This window comes from Grampus griseus (assembly GCF_964374135.1).
Source record: "Grampus griseus genome assembly, chromosome: 2".
Taxonomy (NCBI): domain Eukaryota; kingdom Metazoa; phylum Chordata; class Mammalia; order Artiodactyla; family Delphinidae; genus Grampus; species Grampus griseus.
The window spans coordinates 29,862,013-29,880,409 of record NC_139018.1 but is presented as its reverse complement, the minus strand read 5'-3'; the positions used below and the strand labels follow the sequence as shown (position 1 = coordinate 29,880,409).

General features: G+C 45.2%; 1 protein-coding gene across 1 annotated transcript in view; it reads left to right on the top strand.

Moving 5' to 3' along the window:
- Positions 1 to 18,397, top strand: part of RGS6 (regulator of G protein signaling 6) — a 574,818-nt gene that overhangs the window by 491,521 nt on the left and 64,900 nt on the right. The window contains exons 10-13 of the mRNA XM_082648649.1: positions 101 to 175; positions 1,654 to 1,752; positions 3,388 to 3,449; positions 17,212 to 17,322. Of these exons, the coding sequence (XP_082504775.1) occupies positions 101 to 175; positions 1,654 to 1,752; positions 3,388 to 3,449; positions 17,212 to 17,322 (347 nt within the window). The remainder of the gene's footprint in view (positions 1 to 100; positions 176 to 1,653; positions 1,753 to 3,387; positions 3,450 to 17,211; positions 17,323 to 18,397) is intronic.

Here is an 18,397-nt window from a genome sequence, read left to right as displayed (position 1 = left end):
TAATGGAAAAGATAAAGATTGGTTCTGATAGTGTCACTTGAGCCAACTTGGAAAGTATGATGTTCACTTAGTAATTTATATGATGATTTTTTTCTCTCAGCCAGGCTGTGTGAACACAACAGAAATGGATATCAGAAAATGTCGACGTTTGAAGAACCCGCAAAAGGTTAAAAAGGTTCGCTAGTTTAGCTGAATTAAAAATTCTTGGGATCACCCTTCCATTTCCGGTACTGTTCAAATAATAATTTACTATTTGTAGTTCTTCCCCGTTTCATCCTTTGAAACCATATCATTCATTCTACAAATATCTATGGAGTGGCTGCCGTGTGCTTGGCACCGTTCTGGCTGTGGAAATATAGTGGCAAGTCTTAACAAAGCCCACAGCCTGGTAGGCATGAAGCAAGCCAGCAGGCAACGGTGGGAAGTACAGGATGGTTCAGGAAGACCAGGAGGCTGCCCCAGACCGGGGGCTTCCCAAGGGTTTCCATAGCAGGCTCGAGGGTGCAGAGGTCTAAAGGGTAAGTAGCAGTTGGCTCTGGGGAGACAGCAGAGAGGAAGGGAAACATAAGGAACAAAAAGTAGGGCAACACCACAGGCGAAGGCCAGCTTGGTACTTTGACACAAATGCAAGTCTTTTAGTATAGCTAGATCTCCCAAAGTCAAATCACCATCTCACCCAACTGTGAATGAGCCAGTGATCATTTGTGTTTCACTATACTGGAAGGGGCAGTGGCTCTCTCTCCTCTATCAATATGTATGTGACATGACATATATATCAACTTCTTGAATTTACTTATATATTTTGTTCTTCATTGAGATATTGATGCCCACTGTATTATACTTTAATGTTAGTCTTAAAATGTCCCCATTTAGTCTTTAAAGGCCCCCTAATTCTAATACTCCAGAATTTCATGGAGCCCACATGCACCCTGAGCCTTTCTTGATTTTGTAGATTTCAGCTATAAATTGCACACCCTTCAGTGTTTTCTTTCTTTCCCGGAACAAAGATTGTCTTTACTCTGTCTCTAACAAAAGGAACAGATTAAAAAGTAGCTATAGCTGTGGGCAAGTGGAAAATCTGTGTCCAGAAAACTGGTCAGTTTAAAAGGAAAAAATTGGAAACCCTGCCATCTCAAGTTTGTACCAGACAGGCATGTCATCTGCTGACAAACAGAAAATCTAGAGGGGATCTTTATCTTCCTGCATAATCTTCAGGAATTGTTCCTGAACTTTCCTGTGTCTCAGAATCACCTGGGGCATTTGATGAAAGTGCAGGTTCCCGAGCCCCACCCATGAAGATTCCGATTCAGGAGGTCTTGGGTAGAACTCGGCAATGTACCTGTTTACCGAGTACCCAAGATAACTCTTTGCAGATGGTCTATGGACTGTATCTGGAGAAACACTGATACACAAGGAGACCATTTAAGCTCAATGAAAGGAAGGATTTTCTAATAGTGGTAACTCAAAGATGGACCAGCTGCCTCAAGAGGCAGAGTTCCCATTATTGGAGAATTTCAAGCAGAGGCCACTCACTTATTGTCAGGATGTCATGGAGGGGATTGGAAGCATCAGATGAGCGCTTGAGCTAGCTGACCCTTCGGACCCCCTTCAACTCTGAGGGTGCATGATTCAATATTCTTGTTTCTTCTCTAGTCAGTGTACGGCGTGACTGAAGAATCCCAGTCGCAAAGCCCAGTGCACGTCCCCAGTCAGCCAATCAGGAAAACTACAAAAGAGGACATCCGGAAACAGGTGAATGAATGTGCTACTGCACTCTAAGGAGGAGATGTGGCCAGCTTGAAAACCTTTTGAATGTCCACCTCTGGAGGCTGAGTGAGCTTTGAGTTCCTGGAGAGCACAGTGGAACCCAGCTGTGGGTGACTTGAACCTTTGGGCACTGTGTGTGAATAATTCACGGAGGCTCGAGAAGACAAATTCTCCACCAAGTTACTCCAGCAGTTACTAGAAAAGGACATAAATGAGTTACCCCAACACCACGGGCTGACTGCCATAGTCGGGTTTCCCCCAAGATGCTGTGGGAGCTGGAGGCAGGAGGGACTCGTGTCACAGCGTCCTTAATATTGTATTGCACTTCCAGAGTGAGCCAGCTCAGGACCACCAACTTTATTGCTCTGATTCAAAACAAAGGTTGACAGATAAAGCAAACCCTACCCACAATGCCATTTCAGCATTATTTGGTTCCATGTTATCTTCCTTCATGATGAGGAGTTAACTGGTCAACCCAGGTCACAGACAATGCCTAATTACATTACTGCTTTCCAGGGGTTCACTGGTAATGAAGTGACTTGACTTTACATTATGCTTTACTGGCTTCTAGGGGGTACCCAAAGGCATAAACTGTGAGGTGCCTTCCCTTGACAACTTTATTATTGAGTGGGGAAAAGGAAACAGATGTATGGAAAATAGCTACTCAGTGCCAGTTAAGTACACCAAGCGCATGGGCATGAGGTAGGTGTGAAAACTGGGTAGGAGATCACTGGAGATTAGCCAAACCAGATTCTTATGGTGTGTGTGTTACCTCCATGCTGTTGCTAAGCTTTGTAGAATATATACTATATTTAAGTTTTCATTCACTTCTGGGTAAAGAAGATGTGGCACATATATGCAATGGAATATTACTCAGCCATAAAAAGAAACGAAATTGAGTTATTTGTAATGAGGTGGATGGACCTAGAGTCTGTCATACAGAGTGAAGTAAGTCAGAAAGAAAGAAACAAATGCTGTATGCTAACACATAGATATGGAATCTAAAAAAAAAAAATGGTACTGATGAACCTAGTGGCAGGGCAGGAATAAAGTCGTAGACATAGAGAATGGACTTGAGGACACGGGGTGGGGGGAGGGGGAAGCTGGGGCAAAGTGAGAGAGTGGCATGGACATATATACACTACCAAATGTAAAATAGATAGCTAGTGGGAAGCAGCAGCATAGCACAGGGAGATCAACTCGGTGCTTTGTGACCACCTAGAGGGGTGGGATAGGGAGGGTGGGAGGGAGGGAGACACAAGAGGGAAGAGATACGGGGATCTATGTATGCATATGGCTGATTCACTTTATCGTAGAACAGAAACACAGTATTGTGAAGTAATTATACTCCAATAAAGATCTATTGAAGAAAAACAAAAAACTTAAGCTGTAACACAACACAGGAGAATATGTGATGTAGGCTAAATTGTAGAGTGTGTTTCTTAGTGTGGTAGGAATTTCCAAAAGGGCAAAATGGTTGCTGGAGTGTCAAGTTGGAGGGCTGGAGAAGTCCAGGGGAGGTGTTTGGATCTTGGTAGAAATACGGGTTTTGGGTTCCTGGGGTGAAGGGGGGAAAAAATTCCAGTTTGGTCTTAACACTTCTGTTCTGCCTTTCCCCAGATATCATTTTTGAATGCACAGATTGACAGACATCGTTTAAAAATGTCCAAAGTGGCTGAAAGGTATGTTTCCCCTTAATAATATTACTACTTTCTTCTAATTTAACAAAGGAGAAATGTTACAGTGTTATGGCTAACAAGTGTGTACCAAGAGGCAGACCACAGTCATTTCTTAAACTGATGGGTGAAAAAACCACAGACCCTGTGTGAGTACAGCTAAGATAGCAGACCTCCCCTGTCAAGAAATGTTCTGTTGCTGAAGCTTTTGAGGGGGGTGGCCGAGGGACCTCGTCAATCAAGGAAGAACGTCCTTAAAAGCTACCTAATGCACTTTTGCCTTCAGCCTCTTGATTAATTCAAATGGAATTGCTCCCTTTTCGGCTATAAAATGCCCAGATTCACTTTATAAGGGGAAAGAAATTACGTATGCCCTTTGAGGTGCTGGCGGCGCAAACAGGAGGGGACCGGTCCATCAGGAGGCGTTCCACCTCCACACACCATCAACCAGCCAACTGCATGGAATCAACTGTAAAGAAAATATTTGGGACCTCCAGCCTGGCTTCCGCCAGGGCATTTGTGCTACAATCTGCACCAGGAGCTCGTTCCACCTTTTTCACTCGTGGGAAACTCAATTTTGTCAACGAAACGGTCTGTGTTTGGACTCTCCGTGAAGAGGGGGGACCACCTGGGGAGTCTGTATGGAATAGATCTGAGCAGGCGGCCCCAAGCTGAAGGTTTATTCATCCAGATGCTACCGGTAAAGCAATGACCAACATCTGAAAGCTCAAGGGCTTGAGCCGGGTCTTAGTATTTATTGGCTATAACAGTAAAGTGGGTCCTTTAAGCCCACCTCACACAGAGGGCTGGCTGTGTGTTCAACCTGTAAGCCTTTCTCTGCTGGCCCCTAGGTTCATCACATCTTCTTTCTAGATAAATAACAGCAGATTGAGGCAAAGAAAACTCCACACCCAACGCCAAACCGGAATTCACACTTTGCCCTCAGGTGGCCAAGGACATCCCTGGATATGGGCTCATCTCTTTAATGGCATCTTGTATCTCTTCCAGGACATTCTGGGCCGAATACTTGTTTGTTGCAGAAGGCTGCCCTGTACATGATAAGATGTTTTGCAGCATCCCTGACTTCTACCCACTAGGTGCCAGAACCCCACCTCACAGTTTATGACAACCAAAAATGTCTCCAGACGTTGCCAAATGTCCCCAGGAGGGGACACAATTGACCCCGTTGAGAATCACTGATATTCCCATTTTCCCCAATGCACGTGCTTGAGAACGTTGCCATGGCTGCAGCTCACAACTAGGCGAGTGTTCTGGGGTCACAAGTTTTAGCCTGGCGGCTGGGGAGCCACCGCACCCCATTATCGTAATGTGGGGCTTCCTGAGTACAGGCTCTCAGGTTGCTTTTTAGATCTCACTGTGGTTGCCTTTGTCCCAGAAGAGTGCTTGTTAGTGAGGTAGCTGGGAGGACCTTGATTCCATTGGTGTCATAGCCTGTGAGGAACTACAAGCTTCTTTCTCTGTGAAAAAGGGATAGCCAGAAATGGCTGTCCTGGGGTACTGTGAGGGTCAGAGCTACTAGCCTTGCCAGGGCACTTTAAAGTTTGCAGTCCTAGGAGAGCATGCACGCGGGAGCGTCTTTCCCTGGGTCTGGCTGCTGGGGCCAGTGGTTTTGAGCGTGATCATCCAGGTGAACGAGGGGGTTAAGAATGGAGATTCCCAAGCCGTAGTGCTAGGGAATTGGATTCAGTGATTCCGAGTAGCTCGAGGAACCTGCAGTTTGAATTCTCTGCGGTGGACTGACCAGGTCTCCGAGGATTTGGGGAAGCCACTGCCCACCACCCACAGTGACCTGAGAGCTCACCTCACAGGGGACACCCAGCTTGGTCTTATCTTTGGGGTATAAGGAAAGATCCCAAACCAGTCAGCACGAGGGAGGCCAGCTGTGCAGGTGTGCAAGGCGGGAAAGGAGACAGCCACGGTGGGGGAGGGGAGCTGGACGCGCCTATTGTTGGTTTGTTTACCACGGGGTACCATCTAATTATGCTTGAGGGGCTGCTCACACTGAAGAGATTATTCATGCCAGCCCTGCGCTCCTCTCTCCGCAGCTTGAAGCTTTCACGAGTCCCCACCCAGCAGAGACTGCACTTTATTCCCAGCAGCAATAACTGGCAACTTTTCAATGTGACACAAGGGTTTTTCATTAGAGCCACAAGGAAACCCCCAGATAGAGGAGGAGGGAGAGGAGACGGGTGTTAGCAGGAGATAAAGCAGCCTGGAGCCTTGCTCTCTGTCAGCAGCTCTGCAGGGGTGGAGACAGGGAGGTGGCACTGGCAGCTGGCCTTGGGTGCGACTGCTCTGCTCGCCAGAGGTGACAACTGAGCTATCTCAGGTGGGCGCCACTTCCCCTTGACGGATCTGGGTTCCCTGGGCCCGCTCCAGGTGATGGTGGTAATTAGCCAGAGGCCATCAGGCAAAGGACCGCAGCCCCTTGAGAACAGGTGCACATCGTTTTTCACTTAGTTCCCTGAGAACTGAAATTGGGGAGAGGGCAGGAGGGCTGGTGATCATAAAGGTCCAGTTCTAAAAAAGGCAAGAGTCAAGGCTGGGCCAAAGGGTGCAGCCAGACCCAGCTGGGAAGAGAAAAAGGAAACTTTGCAAACGGAAGGAGCAGAACAGAACAATTTAGGGGGTGGGTGCGGAGCCAGTCATCTGGGTGTGGATTCTGCCTCTGCCATTTTCTAACTGTGCGACCTTGGGCAATTTGCTTCACCTCTCTCTGCCTCTGTTCCACCTCTTGAAAGGGGAGAGAGCAGTAGTACTTAACTAATAGGGTTCACGGGGGAATCCACGGCAAGAGCTTGATCCAGTGCTTGACACAGCGCATTCAATGAATGTGAACGATTGTTATTATTTTCCAGTGTGGTGCTTTGGCAAGGAGCGGAATTGCATGAACTAGGTGTGTGGTGTCCAGAGGAGCAGAGGGCAGGCCAAGGAATGAGGCTGGCCCCGCAGATGGCAGCTCTGTGTTAGTGCAATTCTTCCCACCCTCTCTCTTTGCAGTCTCCAGCACAGAGAGCCCCGCAGGCTGCCGAAGGCTGGCCCTGCAGCCTGCAATCTGTGTGTCTCCCCTGGGTGCCTCCTATGGCACCATTAACCCGGCACCTTTGAGGAAGGAGGGGCCGTATGTGAAGAGGTTGGCTCTTCTGCACAGACTTGCTTGGGTCATCCTGATTTCACCTATTTTGTCTCATTGTCCCTATGAGTGGTCAAATGTCCCCAAAATTGCAACATCATGGCAACCAAACTACATTTCCTGGAAGCAGCACAAAAGTCTGTCTGAAATGTCACCCAATTTTTGCTTCAGAAAGTATGGTCCCTGCACACACAGATGAATTTTCCAGATGAATAATGCTTAACACCTTAAGCTTTTCATTTTAACTGTGTTGAATGAAAATATTTCTTAAACATGCCCTTGCCTTCTTAAAGAAAGGACACTGCATTTCAGTTAAGTTTTCTGGATAACTCAGGGTCAGTGTTCTTATTTTGTGCTTTAAAACTCAGTCAGTGATCAGAATCAAGTGCCACAAAATGCTTCCCTTCCCCTAAACGGCCCCAGACCATTATGTTCTTTGAGTCTCTGTTTATGCTTTTTAGTTGCTGCTTTGTCTTCTTGTTCCCGTCAACATGACTTATCTCCAGTAGCCCTTCTTCCTCGCTAAACAACTCCCGTTTCCAACCTGTACCAGGCCAGGTGTATCAGTTAGCTATTGCTGAGTAACAAACTGCCTAAAAAAAAGCCTGAAAACTGAGTGTCTTCAAACAATATGCATTTACTACTGGTCACATGTTTATGTGCCAGTCTGTGTGCTCACACGTCTATGTGCACATGTCTGTGTCCACTGGGCCACCCTCTTGTCTGCGTGCCTCCATGGATTGGGTTGGCTGCTCTACTGATCTTGCCTGGGGTCTCTCACATGCTTGGTTCAGCTGGTTTAGGATGACCTCAGCTGGGACCATTGGGCAGTCCTTCTCATGGTCTCCCATCCTCCAGCAGGCTAGTTTGACCTTGTTCACCTGGGGATAGTAGGATTCCAAGAGAGAGAGCAGAAGCATGCAAAGCTTCTTGAGGCTTGGAAGTGGCACTCTGACACTTGTGCTGCATTTTATTGACTAAAGCAAGTCACAATCTCAGATCAGATTCAAGAGCTGGGGAAATAGACTCCATTTTTAAAACTGATCTACGCACACCAGGAAATCAAATAATCAAGTTCTTTACTCTCCATCCTAAAGCAAGAGGAAAGAGTCTTCGTGAGGTGTGCTCTTCCAAATAACAGACAGTGAGCCTTGGGGCATAGAGTTTATTTCATTGTAGACTCTGCTCAGAGCCCCTTTTGGTCACTTATCTTACCTGTGTTTCCTCAGTAGTTGAAGTTGCCAAATAGATGAGGTCTTAGTCTTCTTTGCAAGAGTCCTCAAGGGGTCCACTTTTTATTCACCCCAGCCTTACAGCACTGGACAAACCAACTTTGAGAATGCAAAAATCTATATGTTTTAGTTCAAAATTGTCTGAAAAGTCTCTATATTTTGCTATGTTTCCCCACCCTTAGTGGCACTGAGCTCCAGCCGGTCACTGCCTGGATCACATCGTGCTGCCCCACATGGAAAGATGGCTTTGTGTCATTTTATAGCTGCTCCTGTACTCGGCTCATCCTTACCCCATCCCTGGGAGCCATTTGTGCATCACAGCTGACTGCTGAATTGAATTTTTACCATCACCTTGCTTGAGCATGTCTGAGATCACTGCTGCACCCTGAAATTGGAGCTGGTTCCTCCTCTGCTTCCTGACCCTCTGTGATCATGAAATGTAATTAATGAAATGAGATAAGACAGCAAGGGACTGCATACCCTAAGGGTCTATTAAAAACATGCTAGGGTGATAGAGGTCCGTGAACTTAATGTCTAATGATAGTTTCAGGGAGGAATAAAAGGGACCCAAGAGGTCATTATGACATTGCTTTTATGTGATTCCAGACACCGCAGGGTCCTTGCTTCTCACGTTAGGTGATAGAAGAGAAACCATCAGAGGTAACACTGTAGCCAGGGTGACTGTATCCAGACCAAGATCTAGAAGGGTCGCAATACCTGGCCTGGTATATGCTCTTCTTTCTGAGGGACTAAATTCACCTCCGTGTCCCTTCCCTCATCCTGAGTTTCTCTATTGTATATCTTTTCTCTGGGTGACCCATAATTAAGGAATTATTTCTTCATATTGTCTCTCCTCCCCATCTTCTCCAACGTGAAAAAAAATAGATGAATGAATTAATGAGAACCAAACTTTCTTCTTCTGTGTCTGAAGTGCTGCTCTGCTTTTCATTCCTTCCTAATCAGATGCTCTTCCTACCTGGTTCCCTTTTGTGCATCATCATTTAGAAAGTGCATATATCAAAGGGTGTGCAAATACACTCTCCTTTTCACCCCTTCTCACATTCAGTCTCGAGGTTTGCTTCCCGCTGAGAGGCCCCCAGTTTCCTAAGGAATCCAGTAGCACATTTGTGCTGTATTTCTAAAGTAAGAATGATGGTCACTATCCCATAAGGCTTTGTATCCCATGCCTTTGTTTTCCTTGACTAATCATTTCCCACAGCTGCAAGCCGTCCCTCACTGCCCATTTTCCCTGGAGCCTAACTGTATCTTTCCATCTTCCCCTCACCTGCCTTGTAAACCAGATCCCACATACATACTTCACTCTTGGGATGCTGTGTAGGGAAAACTCCAGTCTTCCTTTTCCTGTGTTTTTCCTTTACTCTGAAACTGCCACACTCACAGTACTTTTGAAAAATTTTTATTGGAGTCTAGTTGATTTACAATGTTGTGTTAGTTTCAGTTGTACAGCAAAGTGAATCAGTTAAGCATGTGTATATATCCACTCTTTTTTAGATTCTTTTCCCATATAGGCCATTACGAAGTATTGAGTAGAGTTCCCTGTGCTCTACAGTAGGTCCTTATTAGTTATCTATCTTATATATAGCAGTGTGTCACAGTACTTCTGACACCAGATGTGTGGGGATTTTTCTCCTCACGCCAGGCAATTCTCTGACACCAGCTGGGTGTCCTACAATTTAACTCAATTCTGACACTCTACCTGGAAATAGTGTAAGATCCCACAAGTTAAGATCTCAATCCCGTAAGACAGCTCCCAACTCAGTTCAGATGCCAGTCATAGTAGGTTCCTGGGTTACCCACAACTTCTGTCCAACTTGGCTACAAATCAGAGGTTCCCACAACCCGTTCCTTGGGTTTGATTAATCTGTAGAGTGTCTCACAGAACTCAGGGAAACACTTACTTACACTTACCAGTTTATTAAAGGATATGATAAAGGATACAGACGAACAGCCAGACAAAGAGATACACAGGGTGAGGTCTGGGAGGGTCCCAAGCACAGGAGCTTCTGTCCCTGTGGAGTTGGGGTGCGTCACCCTCCCCATGTAGATATGTTCACCAACTGGAAGCTCCCTGGATCCCATACTATGGGGATTGTTTGGAGGCTTCCTCATGTAGGCATGATCAATTATTAATTCCATGTCCAGACTTTCTCCCTTCTCAAGAGAATGGGGCGTGGGCCTAAAAGCTCCAAGCTTCTAATCATGGCTTGATCTTTCTGGTGACCAGCCCCATCCAGGAGCCATCCATAAGCCCACCCAGAGTCACCTTATTAGAACAAAAGACTCCTATCACTCAGGAGATTACAAGGGTTTCAGGAGCTCTGTGTCAGGGACCGGGGTCAAAACCCAAACATTGAACGGGGTTTGCAGGGTTTAGAGATGGGAGGGGGCCATGAGCCAAGGAATGCAGCCTGCTTCTAAAAGGTAGAAAAGGCAAAGAAATGGATTCTCCCCTAAAGCCTCCAGAAGGAACACAGTCCTGCTGACACCTTGATTTCAGCCCAGCAAAACCCACTTCAGGCTTCTGACCCTTCGAACTGGAAGGTAATACATTTGTGTCATTTTAAGCCACTAAGTATGTGCCAATTTGTTACAGCAGCCATTAGAAACTAATACAGTACCGAATCTCTCCCTTGGTCTTAGAATCTCAAGAAGATCGAACTGCACATCCTCCTTTCTAAAGTGTGTGCATTTCCGAGTCCCTTGCTGATCAAAAATTCCTGTTATACCCCTGAGAGGTATATAAGTAATTCTGATGATTGAATACATCCTAATTCTACCAATAAGACAGAACATTGAAAATACATATGCCCATATAATTTTACTGTTTCCTTTACAAAGCCTCTAACCAACTTTATTTATGTAACTGTACCTTAACAAAATAGCTTTTCCTCTTCCTACAGTAAATTTCCCTGCTGACCAATACTGGCTACCACTGGCACTGGCTGACTGATTGGTGATCCTACTGACGAGCTGCTGCCTTGGTGCAGACTGTCGGGCGTTTCTGCAGGAAGTTCTTAGCTCTTTCTTCATGTGGTCCTCCACTTATATCCTGGATACCTGCCTGGACCCTGCTCTGAGAAGGCAGGACATAGGGCTAGGTCATAGGAACATCTTCATTCATGCTTAATGCCTATTACATAGTCATATCTTGTGCCCCTGTGTGGTTACAAAATCCCACCTCAGGCTCTCGACCACTTCTCTTGAACTAACATCTCCATTAAATCTCACCACCTCTCCTCCAACCGCTCCTCTGAATAGCCCCAAATTTCTCTAAAAGAGACCTGGCTTGTGATGCACAGCTGCTCTCTGGCCATTTCAGCCTCTGCTGCCGTGGGCTGGACAGTGGACCGCTGCCTTCATTGCCTTTCCTGCAGCAGAAGGCAGCCGCGTGCAGTCTCCTCGAGTACCCGAGTACAGCTGACTCCTGAGTAACTCGGGAGTTAGGGATATGACCATCATGCACTTGAAAATTATATAAAGTATAATTGGCCCTCCACATCCATTGTTCTTGCCATCCATTTCTGCATCTGTGAATTCAACCAATCGTGTAGTACTGTGGTATCTACTATTGAAAAAATCCGCCTACAGGTGGACCAGTGTGGTGCAAACCCATGTCGTTCAGGGGTCAACTGTACTCACCCAGCCCCTCCTGAGCCTCCCCGCTGTCCCCTTGCCCCAGGCGCTCATTCCTGGTTCCGGGACCTGACCTGGCTGGTTGGACCTGGCTTCCCAGGTAGGAGGCGTGGCCACGTGCAAGGTCTAATAATACATAGGCTGGGGGGTGCAGGGGTGTCTACTGGGAAAACCTCCAGCCTGTCTCACAGAAATCTGAGGCAGGGCGGGGGAAGATGGGGAGGAAAATTTTTTCCCATCCCTACGTTTTACTTCTGGGAAATCCACTTCTGGTTAAGAAATGTTTTTTCCTCATAACTTGTAACTAACTAGTTAGATGAAGCCCCAGCCTTTGCCTTGGGTTGCTCAAGTAGAAGTCCTTTATTAGAGACACAGTGTCACTCGAGGCTGAGGTCACTGGAACAGCCAGAGGCAGACATCCGGGAGGACAAAGGGGTCACAGCTGAGCAGAGCCCCATGGACTACACACTCCATCTCAGATTTTGAGAACACTGTGGGTGCCCGAATGCTTCATAATCAGGAAAGCCCCCAATACCCCATCATGCCTCAGACACTCTGGAGCATCTCAGTGTAGCCTGTCATCCCTTGAATAGGATTTAGGTTACCTGCTGCTGGTTTGTTACTGTGTCCATCTGAACAGAGGAGTCAGGTGTCAACTGTGCCTTCCCCATCCTCACATCCGGGTGCTTTCACATTCCTTGCAGTGGGCTGAATAGAGAAAAGATATGTGCAACCCTAGCCCACAGAACCCGGGAATGAATGTGACCTTATTTAGGAAAAGAGTCTTTGCAGAAGATCTTGAGATGAGATCATTCTGGATTATCCAGGTAGATCCTAAATCTAATGACAAGTGTGCTGATAAGAGAGAGAAGGGGAGAAGACACAGACATGTCTTCACAGAAGGCCGTGTGGAGACAGAGGCAGAGATTGTAGTGATCCAGCCACAAGCCAGTGATCAGTCACCTAAAGCCGCCAGAAGCTGGAAGAGGCGAGGAAGATACTCCCCTAGAGACTTCAGAGGGAAACGTGGCCTCAATTTCAAAATTCTAGCCTCCAGAAGTGAGAGAATACACTTCTGTTGTTTTAAACCACCAATTTTGTGGTAATTTGTTTCCTAGTAACGCTAAGAAACTGATATATTCCTTAATGTGCAAACCCATTTCTTTCAGGAAGAATGAAATTAGCCCAAGTGGCCAAGGGGTAACTCCCCTTGGAGCTGTCACAGCACCAAATTATTGCCTGATCCCTCCTGCCACGGTGCTCACTTAGAGCTCCCTTCCCTTTCGTTCTTACCTGAGATGCTGTATGGCTCATACGGATGAAGCCTCGCTCACACTAGATGCACATCCAGCAGGAGATTTACAGGACGGTGGGCCTGCGCTGCATGTGGTGGTTGCAGTCATCTGTCTCACAGTTCTTGGGTACTTGGAAGACTCTTGAAATGCTTTCCTATTATTTTTTGTCAAATGGTCCTGAGTACTCATCAAGGCCATTATGTAACATATGGTGAACCTGACAAAGTTCAGTTCAATGGCTCAGCCCACAGCTAGAAGCAAGGTTTTTCAACTTAGACCAATGCTCCTCCCACCCCGCAGGGGGACGGTCCACGCCTGGGACAGTGAGAACGTTGTGAGATGTTAGCAAGCCTGCGACCGAATTTAAAACCAAGAGTATCACAGGCTCCTTCATCTTCATTTGATGAATAAAATATCCTGTGTCCTGAGCCTCTCAGAAAATTGAAGAACGGGATGCGGTGCTTTGCAGACATTAATGTGCATATGAACTACCTGCCCAATTTTACTACCAATGCAGATTCTGACTCAGTAGGTCTTGGTGGGGCCTGAGCTTCTGCATTTCTTACAAGCTCCCAGGTGATGCCCCTGCTGCTGGTTTGTGGACCACATTTTGAGTAGCAATGAGATGGAGCTGCCAGTGAATTTCTTCACATTCTCAGAAGTAAGCTACTTGGCCATGCTTGCCCTTTGCAATTCAGTAGCAGGCATTGTGGCTCTGAATCTGCCATTGCAGAGGAAACTGGTGACACTCAAGCCTGGTGATGCTTAGGGAAAAGTTTTATTGTAGATCGATAACCATAAAAATATTCATATCTTTGGGCCCAATAATTCCACTTATGGATGTTAATTCTAAGTAAATAACCCAAAAGATGGAAAAACCTTTCTGAACAATCGTGTTCTACTCTAGCCAGCACTACATATACTAAAAAAAGGAAATTAGAAGTCTATGTCCAATATAAAGCAAATTATTATATAAATTATAATAAATTCATTCAAGGTAATATTGTGGATGTACGTTAGTCTTCTCTCCCTTCCCAAAAGTAACATGTCACTAAAGGAATGAAAATGGTATGAACTCACAAGGTCAACAAATGAATGGATTAACAGTTTCCACACATTTTTCCAAGGTCAAAAGTATAAAGAATTGGGGAGCATGACTGCAGACCTCTGTCTCTGTTTGTAATGTTGTTTCTTTTTATTGGGTGGTGAGTACAAGGGTGATACTCTTACAGTTTTTATGCCTTTCTGAATGCAAGAAATATTTCAAAATTTAATAAAAAAGAAAGTGAATGGGGACAGAGTGAAAAACATTATGACCTCCATGTTAGGGGTGGGAGAATTATAACAAAACCAATTTGCCCAACAAAATCTGGCTTTGGCTCTTGAAGGCACCAGGGACAATGGAAGGCAAGAAGGAGGCATGGGGATAACCCCAGGGGAATGGGTAGTCTGTCTCCGGAGCTTTTGGAATCCCTCGATCCGTGCCGCATGAGGAGACCCTCTCTCCCCTCTTACCACCACCATGGGAGATGGGCACTTTATTCTCCGGAGAAACTGAGTCACATCAGCTCAGAACTCAGGCACATCATATTATGAAGGGCCAGCTGAAAGCAAGAGAATTCCTGAGCGAGCTGTGTACTGAGCTGTGGGACCCTCTACCACTCCCCTGTCCTGCCCTCAGCCCTCCAGGAGCCAGATGTAGATGCCCATGGGTAAGAGACTGGCAAACTACAACCAATGGGCCACTCCCTATGTTTGCAAATAAAGTTTTACTGAAACACAGTCACATGCATTTATTCATGGATTGTCTATGGCTGTTCTTGTTCTACAACAGAAGAGCAGAACAGTTGCAACAGACACCATCTGGTCTGCCAAGCCTAAAATATTTACTATCTGGGTCTTGCAGAAAAATATTTGCCTACCACTGCTCTAGAGCAAAGCAGATATCCCCCGAGGAAGGACTCCAGATCTCTCACGTGGAGCTTTAGTGAAATGACAGGCAAGCTGCCCTGACCCAACAACGAAGCCCATCAGTTGGCAGATCCTTTCCACACACACACTAAGCCTCCAAGCAGGTTTTAGTCCCTCACTTTTAAGCACAAATGGATGTCCAGTGATGTTCCAGACTCTCGGAGGGAGCCCCAACACAAAGGAGTGTGATCAGAACAAACAAACAGAAAAAGGGACTTGGAGGAACCAAAAACTATTCAAGAAACAAAAGAAACTGACAATAAAAATATAGATTTAACATCCTCAGAGATATGAGAAGGTATTTCATCCATAAAACAAGAACTAGATACTATGATAAACAAGAGTGAACTCTGGGGCTTCCCTGGTGGCGCAGTGGTTGAGAATCTGCCTGCTAATGTAGGGGACACAGGTTCGAGCCCTGGTCTGGGAAGATCCCACGTGCTGCGGAGCAGCTGGACCTGTGAGCCACAACTACTGAGCCTGCGCGTCTGGAGCCTGTGCTCCGCAACAAGAGAGACTGCGACAGTGAGAGGCCCGCGCATCGCGATGAAGAGTGACCCCCCGCTTGCCACAACTAGAGTAAGCCCTAGCACAGAAATGAAGACCCAACACAGCCAAAAATAAATAAATAAAAGCCAAGCATTTGAAGCCCTTTTAAAAAAAAAAAAAAGAATGAACTCTGGAAACGTAAGAAAGTGATAGTCCAAATTGAAAAAAATAAAGACAAAGTTCAGAAGAACCATGAGCTAAAAAGAAAAGAGGATGAAAATTAGGAGGGAAAATTTAGGAATATTGGATTATCAATTCCAATATTTAATTTAAAAGAATTATAAAAAGAGAAAACAGAGGAAATGAACGTTATGAAATTAGCAAAGAAATACCATAAGATTTCTGGGAATTTTGTTCTTTTACTTATGGATTGTCCGTTGTGCCTGGCACGGTGAATAAAAACTACTGGCAAGGGTCATGGTGAAATTTGAGAGCATTACAGCAATAAAGAGAAGACTTTAAGCTTCCAGAGGGAAGAGAAACTAAACAAAAGAACAAAAATTAAAATGGATTCAGACTTCTCAACAGTAGCATAGCACTGGATATCAAAAAAAGTAAAGCAATGCCTTCAAAATTCTGAAAGAAAATGATTTTTAACCTAGGGTTCTATGTCCAGCACTGTCAGTCAAGTGTAAAGATAAAAAGAAAACATTTTTAGACCTGCAAGGACTCAAAATATTTAGCTCTTATGCATCCTTTCTTAGGAACTACTAAAGGATATGCTTCAGCACAACCAGGAGGTAAAACCAATAGACAGACGTCGAATCCAGGAAACTGGGGCTGTAACATAGACGTGAAGGAAGGCCCAGGATGATGGTTCTGCATCAAGCCTATAGAGCAAACAGTCCAGATTCGAGCAAGAGGACTCCAGACTTTGGGGAGAGGGCCTTCAGGAGACAGGGAGACAACCCTGCTTGATTATCTGATGTGTTTAAGATGTGAAACATTATTGCTAGATGTTTTACAGATTTGTTAGAACACTTGGAAAAAGTAATATGCTACTTAGCTCAGCAGCAGACAGTCTTTACCCAGTTTAATAATGTGGACACTGACTGTTGATTTAACAAAAAGTGTTATATTTGGAGGATCATGGGAGGAAATGGTGGAGTGAGTCGGGGGGACTGGTGAGTAGAAAGTTAATCCTTGTCTAAAATTGATAATCAAGAGCAGCTATAAAAACATAGAATTTAGAAATATACAGGTAAATGCTAAAAGAAATAAGGACTGAAAGTAAGTGCCTCTGTGAGAAGGGATAGGAGAAAACATTGCTATTGCTTTTTTGTAAAAGAAATCATTTAGTACTATTTTATTGTTTTAACTATCGACATGCATTTTGATAAGATTGAAATTTTGTTTAAAAAGATCATGTGGCTATTTAAATTCTGTGGCTGTTTAACTAGAAAAACTAAGTTGCTTTTTGGAAAAATGTTTATAATATGTTAACTCCTTTTGGTCTGCCAGGATTTTAAAGTCTTTACAATAAAGAAGTCCTCCAGTTGAGAACGATGCACTGGCAGCCTAGAAAAACTGTAGCATCCTTTGTGTGCCCCAGATGCCTTGAGATCTGTAGTCCATGTGGGAGGACGAGCCATAGGCAGGCTTGGACCAGTGTATCAGTAAAGCTAGCATAACCGGGGGAGGATGCACCAAGGTTCAGCGAAAGAGTTAAGTGGGAAAAAGATATAAAATGCACGTGTGTACTGTGACTGCAATGATGCGAAACCAGTATGTTCATCATGAGAAGGGAGCAGGGACAAATGAAAACAGTTGGATTTGTTGGAAGTGGCAGTGAAGGTAAACTTTTTCCCCTTTAACTTGGAATTATATGAAGACTGATACAATGTTTGTGTAAAGCAGAATACACGCTTTTATAGGAAATCAGTGGCATTCTTGGCTCTGCTTCCCTCCTGCAGCTTAATTGCTTACACAGAACAGTATGTGGAATATGACCCTTTGGTCACGCCAGCTGAGCCGTCCAATCCCTGGATCAGTGACGATATTGCTTTATGGGACACAGAGATGAGGTAAAAAAAAAAAAATGTTTTAATGTTTGGGAGTGCGGGGGGCAATGCATGAGATCGTGAAATTATGTTACACCCTATCTTAATTTGACTCTTTTTATCAATAGAACAGAAACCCCTCAAGTAACCACCCAACTGGATTCCTTACCCATGGTTTCTGCCTCCTAATAGCTTTGTACATGGATCCTTTGTGGCTCCCCTCTGACCCCTCTATGACCCTGTAGATGTCATGATAACTGGGACAGTCCTTCACATTTTCTAGTTCTGATTGCTAGAGGGCAAGAATCTGTGGGTCAGTTTAGCTTTTATACATTAGCAGCAGCAACAATAATAGCTAGCCCTTACTCTGTGCTGGCCACACAGTAAGTGTCTTCCCCTGAATCCCCACAAGAGGTAAACATTATTATTCTCACAATTGAACAGATGGGGAACTGAAGCACAGAGGAGTTAGTGAACTTGCTCAAGGTCACACAGCAAGTAGGTGGCAGAGTTAGGATTAGAACCCAGGCAGAGGGCTCCAGAGCTGTGGTTTTCATCACTCTGCTCTTCTGGAATAGCGGGCAGCAATGGTTCCATCCCATAGCTCCTTATCGATGAGAGAAGCTAGTGTGTTTGCTTAGTAGCTGAGGAACCGAAGCCCAGGGAGACTTAGACCACGTTCACGATTACAAAAGGAAACCCAGTGTGGTGTGCCTTTGTACCCTCTGCCCCTCGGTGAGACAACTCTTTATTTGTTCTTCATTTCTTTATCTCTCTCTCATTCACTTTCATTCTTGCTCTTTTTCTGGCTTCTTTTCTTAAAATGGAAAACCTTATAAGAAGTAATAGAAGTCATAGACGCTTCTTATAAAAAGTTCAAACTGTCCAGATGGGCATAACAAAGCAAACTCTTTCTCCCTCCAGCCCAATCTCATTTTCCAGAAGGAGACTTTGTTAATGGTCTAATTCCATGATTCCCAAACTGCACCAGGGCACTCTAGGCTGCTGCAGGGAACTCACAGGGTTCCCACGGGACATTCTAAATCTTTGAGGGAAACATAGTGATGTTCAACCCATGTCAGATACTGTGTAGACGATT